This window comes from Lactuca sativa, chromosome 8 (assembly GCF_002870075.4).
Source record: "Lactuca sativa cultivar Salinas chromosome 8, Lsat_Salinas_v11, whole genome shotgun sequence".
In the NCBI taxonomy this organism is placed as follows: domain Eukaryota; kingdom Viridiplantae; phylum Streptophyta; class Magnoliopsida; order Asterales; family Asteraceae; genus Lactuca; species Lactuca sativa.
In genome coordinates, this window is record NC_056630.2 from 152,299,647 (window position 1) to 152,319,582 (window position 19,936).

Sequence of the window (19,936 nt, forward strand, 5' to 3'; positions counted from 1 at the left end):
TAGACATAATAATAACATATATACAATGACTAGCATGCGTTTTCCCCCGAAATATTAGAAAGTGGGGCCGTGAAACTCACCTTAGTAACGTGATTTTATGTAATCTAAGCAGAAACGGTCAGCGTGCGAGATCGTCGGGGCTCGGGATGCAAAAGGGCTTCAGCAAATGAGAGAGGAGAAAGGTGATCAGGTGTAAGAATGGTTGGGATCGATCTTGCTATTTATAGTAAGATTTTATGACACTCACGTCGTGTGTCTGCCTGATTCACTCTGTAGACTTGCCATTTGCGTCCCTAGCTTCGGAAGGTGGCCATGTGACTCCTCATGTCGTGAGTGTCATAAAACTCACGTCGTGAATTTTAGATCTTATCCTCTCGCAGCTTCTAGATTCCGAATTATGACAGAATGACTCCTCACGTCGTGAGTGTCATAAAACTCACGTCGTGAATTAGCTAGTTTAGGGTTTTTAAAAAACTAAATCTTCGGAAGGCCATAAATTTTGCATACGAACTCCGTTTTTTACGTTCTTTATATGCACGCATAGGTATTTACGAGTACTACAACTCTCTTTTAGACTTAAATAGCTAATTCTAAGTATATTTTAAATTTATCTTATTATAAAGATTTATAGTGTTCGGTTATCATAACTTCTTCATGCGAAGTCAGATTCAGACGTTCTCTATATTTTTGGAATCGTATGGACGTATACTTTGAGTTGTATCATAAAGAAAGTTCATATTTGTATTAGAATTTATCATGAACTACATAACATTCTTACCACATTACTAGGTTAACATAATCACATTACATGATTGGCATAATCACATGTGATTGTCTATTGACCTATTTTGACTAGTGTTACACAGAGGGACAGTGGCGAAGCCAAGATTTTGTTTTAGGGCATGCCAAATAATTTACAAAATATGAACAATTAGCAAAATACTAAAAATGGTAACAAAATGTAATAATATATAGAGGTGTTCGTTTGGATGGATCGGTTTGATCCGATCCAATCAAGTGAATCCAAATTGATTTCGGTTTTTAAAACATGGATCCGAATAGTCCAAACTAAATTCAAATCCGATCCAATCCAATCCAATTACAATTCGGTTGAATCGGTTTTTATAATTCAGTTTTCAAAAACCGAAACATTTTAAAACGACATATAATTATAATATTACCCAGCTTTACAAAAAAAACGAAAACAAATTATTTAGTTGTGATTTGAAATTTATAAACAATTACTAAGAAGATATATTATAGTTAAATATTTTATAGATAGAAAACTTTTGTGAGAAAATACATATTAATGTTTTTTGATCGAGTGAAACTTTTGAACCTATTTGAAAAAAATAAATTACAAAATTAATAAATAACTATAGATATATATTATAAATAAATAAATAAATAATAAATGTTTATTTGGTTTTTTGGAATATTCGGTTCTTATTTTATAAACCAAAATCAATCCAAAAACAAAAATAATAATTCGGTTTTGTTGAAAACCAATCCAAAAATCTGAATATCCGAACCAAATTGTTCAATCCAAATTGTCCAATTGGACAATTCGGTTTTATCCAAATAGTGAACAACCCTAACAATATATGATTTTAAATTAAATTGTTTGTTTAAATTAGAAGTAACTGATTAATTAAGATAATAAAAATATATTAAAATACAAACCTAATAAACTAGGATTTCATTGTGGAGATTGAAATGCAATTTGATCTATTAAAAAAAATTTGTTGCCTTAATTCTTTAATTCACATGTCTCAACATATAAGTTATTTTCTTCATTATGAATTTAAGTTTAGAATGAAATGGGTCATCTTATAATTCACAGTCTTGACATTTTTTATTCAAAAGAAATATAAAAATTTGTATATAGGGTGCGCTAAGGTCCACTCTTACACCCATATAGTTACACCTCTATAGAGGGAAGGGAGCTTGGTTCTTTAATGATGAACCTTGGGCATGGTTCACCACCGGAACCACCAATGAACGACACGCCACTATCATGTCAAACAACCTTGAAGCCACAAGAGAGAAAGGGAATCAACGTTTTTCTGTAGGGCTCGCGAACCATTTAATAACATAAAAACAATAGGAAGTGTATAAGAGTCCCTCTCTAGGCATTTAACGAAGCTATTTAGATGAAATTAGACTTAGTACCACAACACAATTGTAAACTACAAAAACCAGCCATGTTAAAAAATCCAATATTAAAAGTAAATGTATGCTTTTGAACATATGTGCAATTTACTCTTAATTTTATTGGTAGGAGCAGTTTTCCATATATTTTTGGGCATTTTCAACTTGGGAGGAGCATCAATATTGGTGGCGGTTGCCGGTGGGTCCCGGCGTTGAAACCCACAAAGAGACGCGTGGACATAACACGCATCGAAACATTAATCAAAAGGAAAACCAGAGGAGGAGCCGTTTGCACCACCGCGTTCTGTTTACTCTTTCCACCTCAGCTCTCATAAAAAAGAGACCTAAACTTCTCCATCATTTCATTCTTCAAACCCAAGCAAGAATTATTCCCAATTTCCCAATTTCCCAACCCAATTCATCTTTACTTACCCCTTTTCTCTTTCACGTTTTCTGAAATTTATACAGAATTCGATTTATAACCACTCTTTCAGCTTTTCAGATACCCACAGGTCTTCGATTTGTTCAGTTGACAGACAATCGGAGAAGCCCACCACCAGTTCACCATAAGCGGTACCGGCGTCATGCCAATTGAGAACACCGCTGGCTATATGATCCCTGTGTTGCCATCAAATGACCTCTCATATCCCTTTGGCCAACAAGGTTTGGATCTATCTGACTCTGAGCTTCGGGAAACCGCGTATGAGATCTTCGTCGGGGCTTGTCGGAGCTCCGGTGGAGGTAGGCCGTTGACTTATGTGTCTCAGTCGTCTGGGAGGTCATCTGACAAGGCATCATCGTTGCCGTCGCTGCAGAGGTCATTGACGTTGACGGCAGCCAGTAAGGTGAAGAAGGCGTTGGGTATCAAGCATAAAAAGAAAAACAACAGTTCCGAATCGAATGCTTCTTCGACGGAGAATCGGCCGGCGACAATAGGTGAGCTGATGAGGGTTCAGATGAGGATCTCGGAGCAAATTGATTCTAGGGTTCGACGTGCATTATTAAGAATCGCCGCTGGACAGGTAATCATGCTAATAATTTAGAGAATTACAGTCCCTTTAAACTTGTTTCGTCTGCGATCACTCTAATTACAAACTTTTTGCAGCTTGGTAGGCGCATCGAATCAATAGTTCTACCCATAGAGCTTTTACAGCAATTTAAATCATCCGATTTCCCAAATCAACGAGAATATGAAGTATGGCAAAAGAGAAAATTGAAGGTACTCGAGGCCGGACTGTTGCTCCACCCTAAACTACCTCTTGATCGGAAAGACCCATCGGCTCAAAAACTCCGACAGATCATAAGGGCGGCTCACGACCGACCAATTGAGACCGGAAAATACAGTGAAGCGTTTCAAACCCTACGAACAATTACAATGGAGCTTGCTTCTCGGTCATCTGACGATTATACCCCTGACACATGCCATTGGGCAGATGGATCCCCATTGAATCTTCGTCTCTACCAAATTCTTCTTGAAGCTCTTTTTGATGTCGAAGAGCCAACATCCATGATTGAAGAGGTCGATGAGGTGTTAGAACTCGTAAAAAAGACATGGGGAATCTTGGGAATTGATGAAAAACTCCATAATCTTTGTTTTTCGTGGGTTTTATTCAACCATTATGTATCCACAGGTCAAGTTGAGAACGATTTCCTTTTTGCTGCTGATAATTTATTGCTTGAAATCAAGAAAGATGCAAAGTCAACTTTGGATTCTGTTTATACCAAGACTTTGTGTTCCACATTGAACTCGATGTTGGAGTGGGCAGAAAGGGGGCTTTTAGGGTACCATGAGTCGTTTTACAGGGGTAATATCGACTTAATGCAAAGTATTCTATCACTAGCGTTATCTGCTGCCACCATATTGGCTGAAGAAAATCCTCGTGAAAATGGCGGAATGAAAGTCATTGATGTTGCAAATGCCAAAGTTGATATCTACATCAGATCATCCATGCGCAAAGCTTTTAATCAGGCAAGTTTTGATCTTTTGCATTAATTAGCTAGAAATAGCTCTACATACTTAGCATCTAGAAGACAAACCCTTTTGTAGAACTAATCTTTCTTGTGTTTCTTCTATTTAGGAAATTGAGAAAGTGCGTGTAAGTCGAAAGTCAACAAAAAGTCAACTAAACAGTCTTCCATCACTCTGCATACTTGCCCAAGATGTGACTGACCTTGCTTTTACTGAAAAGGAGATTTACAGCCCAATTTTACAAAAATGGCATCCTCTTGCAGTTGGGGTGGCAGTAGCCACTCTCCATTCATGTTTTGGACAAGAAATCAAGAAATTTGTTTCAGGAATCAGTGAGTTGACTCCAGGTGTTATTCAAGTGCTAATAGCAGCTGATAAGTTGGAAAAAGATTTAGTACAAATGGCAGTTGAAGATTCGGTCAACAGTGATGATGGTGGAAAGTCAATAATTCAAGAAATGAGTCCTTATGAAGCCGAAGGTGTGATTGTGGATTTGGTTAAATCTTGGATAAAAACTCGAGTTGATAGACTTGAAGAATGGGTTGATAGAACTTTGCAACAAGAGGTAACTTTTATACTTCTTTTAGTAACCAAGTTTTACATTTGTTCCGCTTTGGTCCCTCAAGTTTTTAATTTTCTTTTTCGTTTATAGGAGTGGGACCCACGAGCAAATAGAGAACGTTTTGCTCCTTCTGCGGTTGAAGTTTTAAGAACTATTGATGAAACTTTGGAAGCTTTCTTTTTATTACCAATTCCTATGCATCCCGATTTACTACCCGAGTTGATGAGTGGTCTTGATAGATGCCTTCAAGATTACATTTTAAAGGCAAAATCCGGTTCTGGTAAGTATTACTTTATTTTATATTCTTTCTGCAAAAAGGGTTGTCCTTACAGGAACAACCCTAACCCTCCTGAGCTGAGTTGGCCCACACTGCAGTGTGGGCCAACTAACTGGCCAGCTCAAGGGTTACTGAAAGAATTACCTTTTTCAGAAGATGACTATTTATTTTCTTGTTATAGGATCTCGACGATCTTTTCTTCCAATTTTGCCCCCATTGACTCGATGCAAAGGTGGGTCAAAACTCAATGGTGTCTTTAAGAAAAAAGATCGGTTACAAATAAGTCAAAGGAGGAAACTTTTACCAAATACTACAACAAATGGTAACGATTCTTCCCATAGTATCCAACATTTATGTGTTCGGGTCAATACTTTTCACTACATTAGGAAAGATCTAGAAGTCTTGGAAAAAAGAGCAATCGCGCATTTAAAAAGCAACGGAATCCGTGAGGGTAATTTCGTCAAAAAACACTTTGAGTTATCTTTATCCGCGTGTGTAGAAGCAATCCAACAAGTATGCGAGGCAACCGCATATAAAGTCATATTTCATGAATTAGATCATGTGTTCTATAACGGATTATACACAACCGAAGTTTCATCATCATCAAGAATCGAACCGTTTTTACAAGAACTCGAACAAAATCTTGAAATCATAGCGGAAACTGTACAAGAAAACACGATTCGAACGCGTCTAATCACGAACATAATGAGAGCTTCGTTTGAGGGGTTTTTGTTGATTTTGCTTGCGGGAGGGCCTTCTCGTAATTTCACACTCGAAGATTCTTCGATGATACAAGAGGATTTTAAGTTTCTTATGGATTTGTTTTGGTCAAATGGCGATGGATTACCGAGTGATTTAATCGGGAAACATTCGGTTGTAGTGAAAGGGGTTTTACCTCTTTTAGGTATTGATACAAGTCTTCTTATTGAGAAATTTAAATCTTTAGTTGTTGATAATGATGGTCATGTTTCATCAACAAAATCAAGACTTCCTTTGCCTCCAACAACCGAGGCGTGGGGTCCGGGTGAAGCGAACACGGTTTTGAGAGTGTTGTGTTATCGGAATGATAAGGAGGCTACCGTGTTCTTGAAGAAGAATTATAATTTCCCGAAAAAGCTTTGATGGTTTTTGTGATTATAGCTTTGGGGTTGTAGATAATACGAGAGACGCCAGTTGATCGATAATGTGTTTTTGGTTTGTGTTTTATAGTGATGTGGGATGAAACCCAGAGATATTTATTGTATATGGGTTATGAGAAGTTTTTGAGATGCATTGAATGTTTATGGTTTCAAATTTTAAATGTATATTTCTTCATTGTAGTGATTTAAAGTCACTATTAATGTGTAATCATGAATTGCTAAGATATTCTTAAATAATAACAAAGATATGTTGAATTTATATATCATGTTCGAAAAAAAAAAAAAATCAACTATGTTTGTATGTATTTGATAGAAGCCAATTATGGATGACTAGTCCCCTTTAGAAATATAGATAGGAGAGATATTAGAGAAACACAAATGAAACCATTTTCTTACTTCATTCATAAAACTCACAAAATGAAATTACAGGAACATAAATACGTAACTTGAGCATAAACTAAGGAGTAGTGGGAAAATGGAAATCATGGGCAACTAATTTTGACAGGAAACTAAAGAACGTGAGCTTTTACTACCTAATTGCATGCATCATGGAAAAAAGGAACATATGAATTGGTCTTCTAAGTCAACATAGACGTATCAGTATTGTATTTTAATTGAAGTTTATTTATTTATATTTTTAAAACAAACGTAGATTGTTGAATTAGTTAGAACTGTATACAACCAAGGTTGTATGCCTTCCTATGTCACGGGAGCCTGGAATGCATTATATGGAAAATGGCAACGTACTTTTAAGTCATATTAATTTTATTAAACCAATGAATGGAGCCTGTAGGTATGATATTATTTTATGTAAACTCATTTAGTATTTTATATAGATGTATAGGAAATCAATTGATTTATATATTTTGGTTATATTTTGTATTGAGATAAATTACGAAAAAAAAATATATCTTTGGCTTAATAATTTATGCGGTTATAATGGTGCAATTGGTTTCAAAATTTGATGATATTTAATGTACCAGGTTGAATAAAAAAAATGACATAGAATTTATTAAACTCATGTGGGTTCCGATGTCCGTGAATTTCGTACTTTAGCATGTGTGATTAGGGATGTTATTCGGGTCGGAACCGAACCGAACCGACCCAAACCCGAATAAACCGAAAACCGAATAAGGGTAATTGTATGAACCGAAAACCGAACCAAATAAGCAACACGGGTTTGATTCGGTTCGGGTATTATTCGGTTCGATTCGGTTCCGATCCGAATAACCCAAATAACATATAAAAGATGATTAAGGAGCTGAATAACCCAAATAACATTTACAATGTGATTATAACTATTGTATTTTGTATTAATTTTGTAGCTTATGATAAACACGAATAACACGGGTTAACTATTCTTGATATATAAAATGTAAAATCCAACCACCACAATCTTAAGATATAGTTATTAAGCAACATATTAAACACTAAATATTAAACATCCGAAACGCCTAAAAAACTATCTATAAGTATATAAGTTAAACATTAAACATTACGTGGGTATTTGGGGTAACGATTGATAGAACACAAGACCGAATAAGCAATCGTGCAGGTGGAAAAAAATGTGACTTTTCATATTCGGTTCGGTCCAATTGGACCGAATAAGCCCTTATTCGGGTAACCCGGACCGAATAACCCGAAAACCGAATAAGACTTATTTAATTACCCGAAAACCGAATCGAATTGCTTATTCGGGTCTAATTCGGTTCGGTTCGATTTGGTTTTCGGTTCAGTTCGGGTTTTCAGGCCAAATTCTCATCCCTATGTGTGATTTACCGAAAACATCATTTATGATTTTTTTTTTTTTTTTGAAACGGCGATATATTAATATAAACAAAAACAAAAGAGTAATATATATATATATATATATATATATATATATATATATATATATATATATATATATATATATATATATTTGCATCATTATTCAGATAAAAATGAGATGGTCTCAGTGATATATCTGGATCTATATGAATATTATGTAATATAAATTAAAATAAATTTTTGATTAAGCAGCTAAATTTATTTATAAAGATAAAAAGGCAAAAAAAAAAAAAAAAAAAAAAAAAAAAAACTAATAAGTTAGTGTCCAAGTGTCCATGATTGCATAATTGTTGTTGATAGTAATACTAATAGGAATTCCGCGTTTATTGGTCAAAGGATTGTTTTCTTCTCTGTATGTATTACATTTAAGCTACCTCTCATAAAGTTAAGGCCCGAAAAATGTAAAAAATAAAACAAAAAAACATTCCTAGTGCCAAGGATTCCTTTTCGTTAATGTTCTAGTTGGTGTTGTGGTGGTCGAGCTACTTTTCTGCAAAATAAAGTAGATGTCAATTGTTAGTGTAGTTACAGCCAACATGAAAAAAGGTAAATTATCGACCAATTCTTTACTGTAATAACATATAACAGCCCAATAAAAGTGTAGTTATACCGATCTAGATTTCTTTGCTGTCTTGCCACGAATCCTGTTCTTTTGAGGTTTTAGTTTATATATCCGAACCATCCAATGATGAGTTGTGAACACCTCTTCAAAATGAGTCAACTTGAAATGTTTTTTCCCTATTTCAGTCCTCCTAACTCTATCATATCCTCTACCACCATCCGTCTCCACAAACCTATCAAAAGAAATAAAAAATCAGTTATACATAAAATGTCGTTGAACAAAAAGTCAAAAAGTAGTAGATTTTTTACTAATTACCTGAAATATGATAGTTTATACATAAGGCAGTTTAGCATGGTTGGAGTCGCCTGTGAATCAATTCGGTATTGCCCATCTCTCTGTGTATATGATGGATGATATTATTAGAATTCAGAAGAGATAAATAAAAATCAAATAAGTAAACTTACAAGATAATCAGGCTCCTTGATATGTGGGAAGACACCTCCTCCTATACGAACCATCCATAGGAACTTATTTATATCATCACTAGAGTATCCCACAACACCTGACACGCACATGAACATCAATCAACAACTTTATATAATTAATTTCTTATTTTCAATTTTCCAAAGAAGAAAAAAGGAAAACCAACCTCCAAAAACAACAAGGACATATTTGACATCCAAGGAGTTGAAAATTTCCCAAGCAGCTTTTTCGGGTGATGACATGGCAGTGCCAACAGTAGCAATATGTGTGTTGTTCCATGTGTTGTTATCAACTATAACTGTACGGTTAGCCATTGCTGTTGTTTGGTAACCATAGTCCCACCATGATGCCACCTGAAATCCAAACCATGGTTAAGACCTTATATATATATATATATATATGCTCATTGAATACACTGAGCTACTTACTTTATCATCTACTTCAGTGTTATGGCTTAACCATGCGTAAGCCTCTCTGAAATCATCAAAAACATGAAGCCCTTCGGGTGAATGAGAAGTCAGCACAATTGAAGGAGCTGAATAAGCCTCTGCTGCAGCCCATACACTATGGACCTACACAAAGGGTAAAATCGTCATTTACTTTGTCATGCAGATGGTTCATTAGGTGCAAAAAAGAAAAGTATAGTTACCACATAGAAGGCACCCAACAACACAATTAAGAAAAGAGCAAAAATCGATGTGTCAACAGGCAAAACTAAAGGCCTCTTTTCAGTCTTCTTCTTCTTAGAACTCTCTTCCACAACCACCTTCTCTTTCTTCTTGTTTTTCTTGGAACCTCTTTCCTTCAACAACTCTTCTTTTTTGTCATTATTTTCCATGGACACATTACTAGCAGATGCTCCATCCCCTGCCTTAGTGGTCAAAGTCAACAAAACAATTTCAAGCACTAAAGAATTTCATATTGGAGATACTTACTTCAGTCTGGAGATTTTCAGATAGGTCAGATACATAGAATTTAATTGATCTTGTGAAAACATCAAAGGCTTCAGAAAGAGCAATTCCAGATAATATGCATGCAGCTGGAGCAAGCACAAGCATTAATCGTACCTGTCATGTCATTAAAGATCAAATTTTAACATGACATGAAATTAAGTATTTGAAAACAAGGGTAAAAACGTAAAATGACTAGAATCCTTACCATGACACTGGAAAAATATACCGACATTACTATGTAAAGGATGACAAAGGAACTTGCATCAGATAGAGGTGAAAAACATGCCTGCAACATTGTCACAAATAACAAGGGGTAAAATTGGAATAGGTAAGAGAGACTAAAAGGAATTGAGATGAACTTACAATAATTCCAGCAGGAACCAAGAATGCTAGTACATTTAGATCCATAAAGTAAGATGGCCAAGTAGGTGGTTGATGTTCACTGACACTTGCAATAATTGGAATGTATTTGCTTGCATATGTTCTAACACAATACAAAAAGGAATGTCACATGTCACATATCACATATAGAAAGTTTCTGAAAACATATAGAGCATATTATTAATATTATTTAACCCTATATTAAAATAGTTGTTAAACAAGAGACATGAAACTCACGGATCAAGAAGACTTAAACTTCTTCCACTCCATCCCTTTGTTGGACTAGATGCAACCACTGCTACAAGTACAGCTACTACACCACAGCATACCACCCTGAATGAATCAATAAATAATTTATTAATTATGTAACCGTTTTTATAATTTCAGATTTGTAAGGTGGGACAACAAAAACATGTGATAATATAATCTTTTGTTATTGAAATTTAGTTTTATATGTTCTCTGCTAAATACTAATATAGGTTTTCAGTCATTTAAAAAAAGCTTTCAAGAAACAGTTTATTGAATTCTTGAAAATTTAAAACAAAATAAAAGATGGGCTTACATGCCAACTGATATAACAAGAGTGGCTGCTACTTTAAACATCTTTGGTGAGAGGATTCCTTTAATGTAATATGCAAGAGCGACCAAATGGATGATAATGAAAACCTGTAATAATGTTACAAAAACAAAGAGTTACTGATATCAATAAAGTTACAAAAACCAAAAAGAAAAACTATGAGCAAGAATTTCCAACATCATCAGGAAAAAGAAATATCTGAAAGCAAGCCTAAAACTACACAATAATCATAAGAATCTAGGTTCAAACATCAAAAAGTAAATCAAAAGAAATTGTATAAAGGTAGCATGAGGACTTTTTTTATAAGTTCAATACTCATCTAATGCAACATGCTCTATGTATCTTTATTATATTCTTTTGTTTGTGAGGGAAATGAATTTTATGTCAATGAGACCACTCAGAACTTAATTACTTTTAACTGGTTTTTGATTGTTGAATCTAAAAGCATTTAAATGCTAAATATCCCAAGAAGCTGTTGAAATTTATTAGGAAAATAAAACATGCTTAAAAAAATTTCCCTGAAAAGGTACAACTTGTAACTCACCAAAAATGATGCAAAATGTTCTGATGTCATGACTGCATTAAAACCAACAACAGGCACTAATGCTGCCAGTAATGTTCCCAAGACAACCTGCATAGAATAGCAAACAATGGTTATAAAGTATAAACCAAAAGCAATTGCATGTCTCCTTTTTAGTATTTTAATTTTATATTAATATAAAACTGGACCAATCAAACACTTACAAGTGGAGCATATGCAATGTAGAGCCGAGATGAATAGCGACCAGTCACAATGCAAAGAAGCACATGCATTGGTATCAGATTGATAATAAAGGTGTATCCTCCCCAAGAGCATACCTGAAAGATAAAAGAATTTAAGGAGACAAGACACAAAAATGAGAGATATAACAAGATATAAAAGATCTATAGCATGCCTACCATGTAGAAGTATGCAATTGAGTTTAAAGTAGCATAGAAAAGGGATCCTGTGTTCAATGTCTGCATATCCAGTAAAAAATCAATCTCAGAAAATAGTTTCATCATTTGTTAACAGTATTATTTATTTATTTGTCTAGAGAAACAAAACTTGAAAGTAAGTTGTACAAAAAGTTAACCTTAATGTAGAGATAGAAGGTGAAGATCAAAGCAAAGATGGCTACAGCTTCATTGTCATAGCTCCCAGCCACTGATCTAGATATGTAAGATGGAACCTGTAGAATATTTAACATAAACAGGTAAATCCACTAGGAGATCATGATACAGAGCAGAATCTGGGATTATTCCATATAACAACATGCATCTATCTTCATCTAAAAGAAAACTGAAACATCAGAAAATACCCAATGAATGATCTGCATACCATGGCCAGAAGAACTGCAGCTGTTAGTCCAGCACCTGCTCCTTTAACTTCCTATATAAAGGAAGGAAAACAAGAATGAGAGATTTCTATACAAGTTTATGTGTGTTATGGATTTAGAACAATCTAAAGACCAGAATGTGGAGATGGAAAAAACAAACCTTTGTCAAGAGATATGTTGCCCATGCAGCAAAGGCTGAGAATACAGGAGCAGTGAATACACAAACAGTTTCCACAGATAGGGGAATATTCAAGGACTGAAGTACCCTGCAATCATAAACAGTAATCAACAACAAGAAAGCCCAAAATCCCATACAAATGGGGTAAGGGCCTAGATTCCATACTTGAACTCCTGCATATGAAACTCTAACTTACAATGGAAATGTGGTGGAAAAGTATATGCAGAGGATAAAGAAAATATAGACAGCAACAACAGAGCATGCAATACACTATTGTTTCTAATATAAGCTTATAGTGTATTCCAACTAGTTTGGGGTAAAAGCCTTTGTTCTTGTATTCTTTGGTTATCAAGTAAAGAGACCTGTTATATATGAGATACTAAATTCAAGCTTGAAGGTTAAATGATTGGGTCATAACAAACAGAAATCATTTAAAAAAAAACGCACTTCCATATTGTCCCAGCTGTTAGAGTCAATCCAGGGTAAACCGTTCCACCAATGACTCGTCCAAGAGGATACCTTAAGACAAGTAAGGAATAGGGTTTCATGTTAGTTTTGTTCATCAATAGACTAAACAAATGAGAAAAAAGAAAGGATCTAAATTTACCAGGTTCGATCATCAAACCAATTCCAGAAATCATATATCCCATTCTTCGTGAGAAACTGCAAGCCAAAGATATCTTGTAATAGGCAATGTCTTTAAAAATGGAGACATAAAGAAGGTATAGAGGTATACACAAGTAACATAAGTATAATGGGACTGAAAAAGAAAAGTTGCAGGTTCTAAAGTTCATGACTGGTGTAACTTTTGGGGAAGGGGACGGGAGAAAGGAAACATATGATATAAATGAGATTTCTAAATATTCCTGGATAAAATTAGGTTAGTACGGTAGCTTGGTTTCTGAAAATGCATACGATTCAATTATGGAAATCACAAATAACTTTTTTTTATCTAAAAATGAACGGGAAAAAATCTTTACAGATATCCTGGATGTTAAACCAAGGTGATGTAATACTCAAAAAACTTGAATTCTATCAAACTACCATCGCATAAACAAAAAACTGAAGTAATAGAAACAAAATGTTATAAATCAAACCTGAGTAACTCTGTAATTGAAATAAGGATCGAACTCGTGAATAACACTTTCATATTTAATAACCTGGAAGACAAATGTACCAAAAAAAGGAATTCATGTCACCAAACATTCAAAATCTGATCCATAAGTCTAATACTGAGCAGGGCGTTAGATCCAATGAACTCACCGAAAAAAGACGGATCGAGAATGCGAGTACGCCAATTAACAGGAGGATGAAGAATGCGAGAATATTTCCAGAGGCGTGCCGGAGAGTCGTCGACGGCGCTGCCGTTGTATCTGTAGAGGCCGCCATTAACGGGCGTAATTGCTTTGATGTGTGTGTGTTTTCGTTCGGGTTTATAGCGATTTCGGTCGAGTCAACTAGACACGACAAAGAGAAGACTTGCTTCTAGCTCCCCATGTGTTCGTTTTTCCCATTTTACCATTTTACCCTTGGCATTACATCTTAGCACCGTTTGATAGTTGCTGTCTGGGAAAGTGTTGTATGGGAAAGTGTTGTCTGGGAAAGTTTTCTGACCGGGAAAGAAACAATGTTATTTGATTGTACATATGACTGACTGTGCTGAATGATGAAAAATGACCATATTACCCTGTTGTTTTATTCTATGATGGATAGAGTTGATGAATGATTATAGAAACATATAAATTATCATACAAAATCAAAATTACACAGTAATCATTTAAAAATCCGAATACAAATTGTCTTACAAAGTAATTAAACATAAATCAATCAAAATCCAAATAGAAACATATTGAAATTGAAAATAACATACTAATTTGCATACATCTCTAAAGTAAACCGGGTGAAAGTAGTTGATTAGCAATCTGCTCACGCAAAGTAGCCATGTATTCACCGGCTTCTGAACCCCATTCTACGCCTTGTGTGTTTTTGCCTTCAATTCCTCCACCGTACACATCAAGATTAACCATAACGTTCTCTTCAAAATTTTCAAATAACTCATCTTGGATATTGTATTTCCTTATAAAATTATGGATCGCGACACAAGCAATGACGATGTCTCTTTGTATCGGAAAAGGATAAGGAGCCATTTGTTTTAAAATTGGGAATCTCGCTTTCAATATACCATAGGCACGCTCAATAACATTTCTAAGTTGTGCATGAGCAAGATTGAACCTTTCTTCTTTAGTTAAAGGTCGACGTCCTCGAAAATCGGCTCACCAATACCTAGTGCCACGGTACGGAGCCATGAACCCACGAGTGTTGGTATATATGCTGCATCACAAATATAATATTTATCTGTAGGCGACTGGCATTTATTATATAAAGAATATAGATAATAAAACTTATATAAAGAATATAAATAAACTTATATAAATATTAGAAACCTGGTGGAGGGAATGGAAATCCGGAAGACGGATTGAATGCAACTTCTTTCAAAACTCTTGAATCATGTGGTATGCCTTCCCATCCAGCCCATACAAAGGTGAATATCATATCAAAATCACAAATTCCTAATACATTTTGATAACATTCACCTTTTCCTCTTCCACTATACCTCGTTTGTTGATCAACGGGCACAATTGCATGTACAAGAGTTCCATCTAGTGCACCTATTGCTCCGAAAAATATAGCTTTTAACCGTCTTTGTCGTTCTGAGGCATGTCTTGTTGGATTAGGATTTGTTGGTACTATAATTTCTTTTGCAAAACACATCATTGCATTTAAGACCTCATGAAAACATTAATGAATGGTTTGTGTGGAGTGATGAAATCTTCCTTTAACCGCTCGAAAACTTTCATTAATGTCCTATAACATGTAAAAACATAGCCATCTTCTCTTCAATGTTTATCGTTCTACTAGCTTGCAACCAACTTCTTTGCGTAAAATGATTGCATAATAATACAAATGCCTCTTGTGTAAGACGCATCATATCGTAACATTCGATAGGGTCCTCGTGTATCAAATCTTGCGTATACGCATAACCGCTTGAATCGTTATCTCTTATTCTATGAATTTTTTTAGCCTTGGCCGGTTTAACCTCAACCAATACAAGACAAGTAAAAGAAAAGCTAAAGCTTCACCATTAGAAATCATACTTGACCTGTAAAATACAATTACATATAACATGTTAAATATAAAATAAACAACCAAAATATTTATAACATGACAAGTATAAAGTAAATAACAAAAAAAATATTTATCTAATAACACAAAAGTGATGCACCAAAAATTATCCAATAAAAAAACTCATGCATATAAAATTCATCAAACGTAACATAACAAAAGTCATAGAAAATATCATCAAACGTAACATAACAAAGAAATAGTAAAAGTAATCAAATATAACATCTAAAAAGTCATCTAAGGTAACCAAACTTCATTCCTGCACTCCTCACCCACGACTCACAAGTAGTAGGCGTAAGTCGTAACCAAACTTTCCTAATATCGACACTTTCAGCAAATAACAAAAGAGCGGTCTTGTGTCTTTCATCTTCTTCTCCCCATCCCATTTTTGCCAATTTCTCCATACATGCATTTATGTCCTTATCCATTTCACTTCTTTGATTTTGTTCACTTCTTTGGTTTTGTTCCACAAGCGTCCTCGCAAACTTGATGATTTCCTCCTCAAATTCTAGTGCCCTTGCGTTTCTCTTGTTTCCACCAGCTCTTTTGTTTCCACTCACTCTCCTATTTTTCGAATGTCCAAAGGATTCTTCACTTGCAGCTACGTGTTGGGTTGATTCGGGAGTTTCCGTTTGGGTGCATTGAACCTCATCAAAGTCATGCTCAGTGTATTTAGGAGAAGGACGGGGGAGTGTAGAAGATGGCCCCCAACTATCAAAGCTGGTAGAGGTTGAACCTTCAAATAATTGTGTGCACATATCAGGGAAAAGGAGGGGCACAGTTTTCAAAGCTCCTACAGTCTTGTTCAACTGTTTAACATTTTGAAATTATCAAACCATTAAAAGAAAATAATCATATTTCTACTATTTTGTTTTATAATTAGACGAATATATATTACCATCGTCTCTGTCTCCCATTGTTCGTCAGTCAAATTAAATTTATTTGTTAGAGGATCATATATATTTCCGGTTTTGCTTTTAAGTTTCACCCAAGCTTGATACTTTCCTTTGTAGTAGTCGTAGTGGTTTCTCATCTGTTTTTGGTCAACGACTAAACCGTGTTCCTTTAATAATTTTTCGGCTACAGTTTTCCATGAATTTGGTTTTAGGGCACTACCCTCACGACCATATGTGGTTACTTCTTGGATACAAGCATCAAGAAAAGTTTTGTCTAAACTTTGGTCCCAAATGATTCTAGATTTCCTTTGTGACATGTCTATAATAAAAAACAACAATAACTATGAAATTTCAGCATATATATTCAAAAAAACATGTATATACACAATTCAGCATATATATATATATATATATATATATATATATTAAAAAAAACAGCATTTATATACACAATTCAGCATATATATTAAAAAAAATATATTCAAAAAAACAGCATGTATATACACAATTCAGCATATATATGAAATTCAACATGTATATTAAAAAAAACAACATATATATACACAAATCAGCAAGTATTTTCAAAAAGCAAAAAACAAACAAAAAAAATCAGCATATATATACACAAATCAGCATGTATTTTCAGCATCTATGTAAAAAATACATCATATATCGGCAAAAAAAAACAAAAAACAACATGTTTCAACATTTTTGTTCATCTTTCCGAATCAACACGTATTTTTCTTCACCTATGCACGAAAATCATAAGAGAAAAGAAAACAAGATGAAAAACATGAAACAAATTCTGATTTTGATACAAAAAGATGAACAAAAATCAGATTTCTAACATACAACTGAAAAGATGAAGCATAAAAATCAGAAGAAAAAAAACATAACACAAATGACACATACAATCGAAATGCAATCAAAAGAAATCATAATTTCTGATTTCAATCCCCAGAAGAAATCGACAAGAAATCGGCAGAAAAAAAGGAAGAAATTACCTGTGGGAGGAGCTGCAGGGCGGAGCCGGTGGCGATGGAGGCTGGCGGGAGAAGACGAGTGATGAAAATCAACGAAGGGAAGACGATGATGACGGATGGAGGCGACGCAGGGAAAGGGAATACGCTTCTTTTTTTTGCTAGGGCATAATTGTCCAACGCCTTTTCTTTTCCATCCAGACTTGGATTTATTGCTTTGTGGGAAAGACCCATCTTACCGAGAAAGATGATTTTTTTTGTCCAAATCAAATGGCCTTTCCGGCCCATTCAGCTGGAAAGATCTTTATGGGTCGGAAAAGACGTTTATCAAACGGCCCCTTAGGCTATCCGGTGGCAAACTGTGCTCATTTTACTATTTTACCCTGACATTACATCTTAGGCTATCCAACATGCTTTGCCACCACACCCACACCATCGTGACCACCTGCTCACACTCACCACCGCACATCATGAAACACTTGGGATGCATGGAATGCAGATAGGGGTGCAAACGAGACAAGCTACTTGCGAACTACTCGGGATCGGATCGTTAAAAGTTTGACTTGAAACTGATTTTAAACGAGCCCCAGCTGAACTCAAGCTTAATATTAAGTTCGTTTATTAAACGAGCTCGAGCTCAAGCCTATGTCATTAAGCTCGATTAGGCTCGCGAGCCTAAACGAGCCTTTATATAATATGATTTATTATTATATATATATTAAAATAAAAACATATTAGGGAATTATTGATTTAGGGTATCGGTAAACGAGCTTCTTAACGAGCTCGAGTCGAGCTTAAGCTTATTTAGGCACATCAGATAAAAAACGAGTCAATCCCGAGCTCGAGCCGAGTTTGTATAATTCTTTACGATCTCGAGTCGAGCTCAATACAAGAAAGCTCAAATCGAGCCGAGCTCGAGCTTCATATAAATTAAACGAGCCTGAACCAAGCCTGTCCATACTCGGGCTCGGCTCGGCTCGTTTGCACCACTAAATGCAAAGCACCCTAAACTTCATTAAAGAGAGAAAGGACGCTCTGTTTAATTTGCTCCGGTTTCGGGCCAAGATATATAAGGTGTGGTGTGCTCAAGCTTCACGTCAACTACCAAACGCTTTCGACGATGTATATATGGGCGGACGCATAATTTCGTAATAGGTGTTGTTGGTGGTATTTTTTTTACCTAGCAGCACAATAGTAAAAAAACGAAAAATTCAAAATTTACATTGCGTCCGAAAAAATAGGGTTGTCGGTGCCACTATGGGCACCATAGTGGAACCACCCCTGGATGTATGCTTGATAGCTTTAGACCCCTTGGTATGAAGTATATCGCACACTGCAGTATATGATGCGGCATCGTGGTGTGTAGTGAACATCACACCGACCCCCCCCCCCCCCCCCCCCCCCCCAAAAAAAAAAAAAAAAAAAAAAAGAATGTGGTATGTGTCTCACATGTTATTATTTCACCGAACCTCAAATTCGAATTTATGACGGTTTTTGGCCATTGGCAAACGACCATAATGGTGATTTTGATTATTATTATTATTTTTAAAAACACTATAAATACAAAAAATGAATCAATTAAAAAAAGAAAAAAAAAAGAAACAAAGAATAAATCAATTTCAAAAAGCAAAGAATGAATCAATTTCAAAAAACAAAGAATATATATATATATATATATATATATATATATATATATATATATATATATATATATATATATATATATATATATAAAATAAGTCTAAGTTGCAAATATGGTAAAGAACACCCACCCTCCAGAAAAAATGACATTCTATCAGCGTTGAAGAGTGAGTAATCACATGCAAACTTAAACAAATACTCACACTCACAACATGGTAACTTAGATTATTTTCTTGAGCATATTGAACGTTTAATGGAATTGCGACACACAACGATAAAATATATTTTGAAAAAAAAAACAAAATTAATTTAAAGTATCGATACAATATACCACATTTCAAATACTTTTAAAAAATCAGATAAGAGTTGGATTGGCTGACACACAACAAATAACCGAGGACGATTGTGGTTGTCAAGTCCGACGTAGTTGTGGGTTACTTTGTCCGCACATAATTGCAATTTATTCATATGTGGGCTAATCGATACCACTATGGTCCATTGACAATTTTGTGAACGTTTGATTTAAACAACGCTTTTGTTACAACTGAATACGATACATTTGATTCTGTAGATTACATGCAATCGTTTCAAAGGCTACGCTAAACAATCAAAAGAAGAAAAACAAATTTATGTGACAAAAATTGTGGGGGGTTTTATCACCATCAACAAGGACAATTATTGATCTAGTTGTTAGCAAAAATGTTGTGGGGGGTTTTATCACCATCAACAACGACAATTATTGATCTAGTTGTTAGCAAAAATATACATAAACACCCGATTGAGTAAAAAATGCATCCTACCCCACCAAACACCTGC

The 19,936-nt window shown here is 34.9% G+C and overlaps 2 protein-coding genes across 2 annotated transcripts; one reads left to right on the forward strand and one right to left on the reverse strand.

The window, feature by feature from the left end:
- Nucleotides 1–2,325: 2,325 nt before the first annotated feature.
- LOC111905291 (protein unc-13 homolog) lies at nucleotides 2,326–6,357 on the forward strand. The gene is made up of 5 exons (XM_023900983.3): nucleotides 2,326–3,173; nucleotides 3,257–4,120; nucleotides 4,230–4,685; nucleotides 4,773–4,962; nucleotides 5,141–6,357. The coding sequence occupies exons 1-5, from the start codon at nucleotides 2,736–2,738 to the stop codon at nucleotides 6,079–6,081; spliced, it is 2,889 nt and encodes a 962-aa protein (XP_023756751.1). The 5' UTR covers nucleotides 2,326–2,735; the 3' UTR covers nucleotides 6,082–6,357.
- A 1,829-nt stretch (nucleotides 6,358–8,186) lies between these two features.
- LOC111905290 (dolichyl-diphosphooligosaccharide--protein glycosyltransferase subunit STT3A) lies at nucleotides 8,187–13,874 on the reverse strand. Its single transcript, XM_023900982.3, has 22 exons — nucleotides 13,684–13,874; nucleotides 13,518–13,580; nucleotides 13,028–13,083; nucleotides 12,868–12,939; nucleotides 12,403–12,508; nucleotides 12,245–12,295; nucleotides 12,000–12,095; nucleotides 11,824–11,883; nucleotides 11,629–11,742; nucleotides 11,429–11,515; nucleotides 10,870–10,973; nucleotides 10,545–10,640; nucleotides 10,290–10,410; nucleotides 10,132–10,212; nucleotides 9,909–10,040; nucleotides 9,623–9,844; nucleotides 9,402–9,545; nucleotides 9,140–9,326; nucleotides 8,955–9,052; nucleotides 8,806–8,885; nucleotides 8,539–8,722; nucleotides 8,187–8,418 (listed from the first exon to the last, which is right to left on the reverse strand). The coding sequence occupies exons 1-22, from the start codon at nucleotides 13,807–13,809 to the stop codon at nucleotides 8,356–8,358; spliced, it is 2,343 nt and encodes a 780-aa protein (XP_023756750.1). The 5' UTR covers nucleotides 13,810–13,874; the 3' UTR covers nucleotides 8,187–8,355.
- Between the last annotated feature and the right edge of the window lie 6,062 nt (nucleotides 13,875–19,936).

Excerpts from the sequence above, each read along its gene's own strand:
- LOC111905291 (XM_023900983.3), top strand. The coding sequence starts at position 2,736 with ATGCCAATTGAGAACACCGCTGGCTATATGATCCCTGTGTTGCCATCA. Across the intron at positions 4,686-4,772 it reads ATAGAACTTTGCAACAAGAG|GAGTGGGACCCACGAGCAAA; the intron begins GTAACTTTTATA and ends TTTCGTTTATAG. Across the intron at positions 4,963-5,140 it reads AAAGGCAAAATCCGGTTCTG|GATCTCGACGATCTTTTCTT; the intron begins GTAAGTATTACT and ends TTCTTGTTATAG.
- LOC111905290 (XM_023900982.3), bottom strand. The coding sequence starts at position 13,809 with ATGGCGGCCTCTACAGATACAACGGCAGCGCCGTCGACGACTCTCCGG. Across the intron at positions 12,296-12,402 it reads CAACATATCTCTTGACAAAG|GAAGTTAAAGGAGCAGGTGC; the intron begins GTTTGTTTTTTC and ends TCCTTTATATAG. Across the intron at positions 8,723-8,805 it reads TATAAACTATCATATTTCAG|GTTTGTGGAGACGGATGGTG; the intron begins GTAATTAGTAAA and ends TTCTTTTGATAG.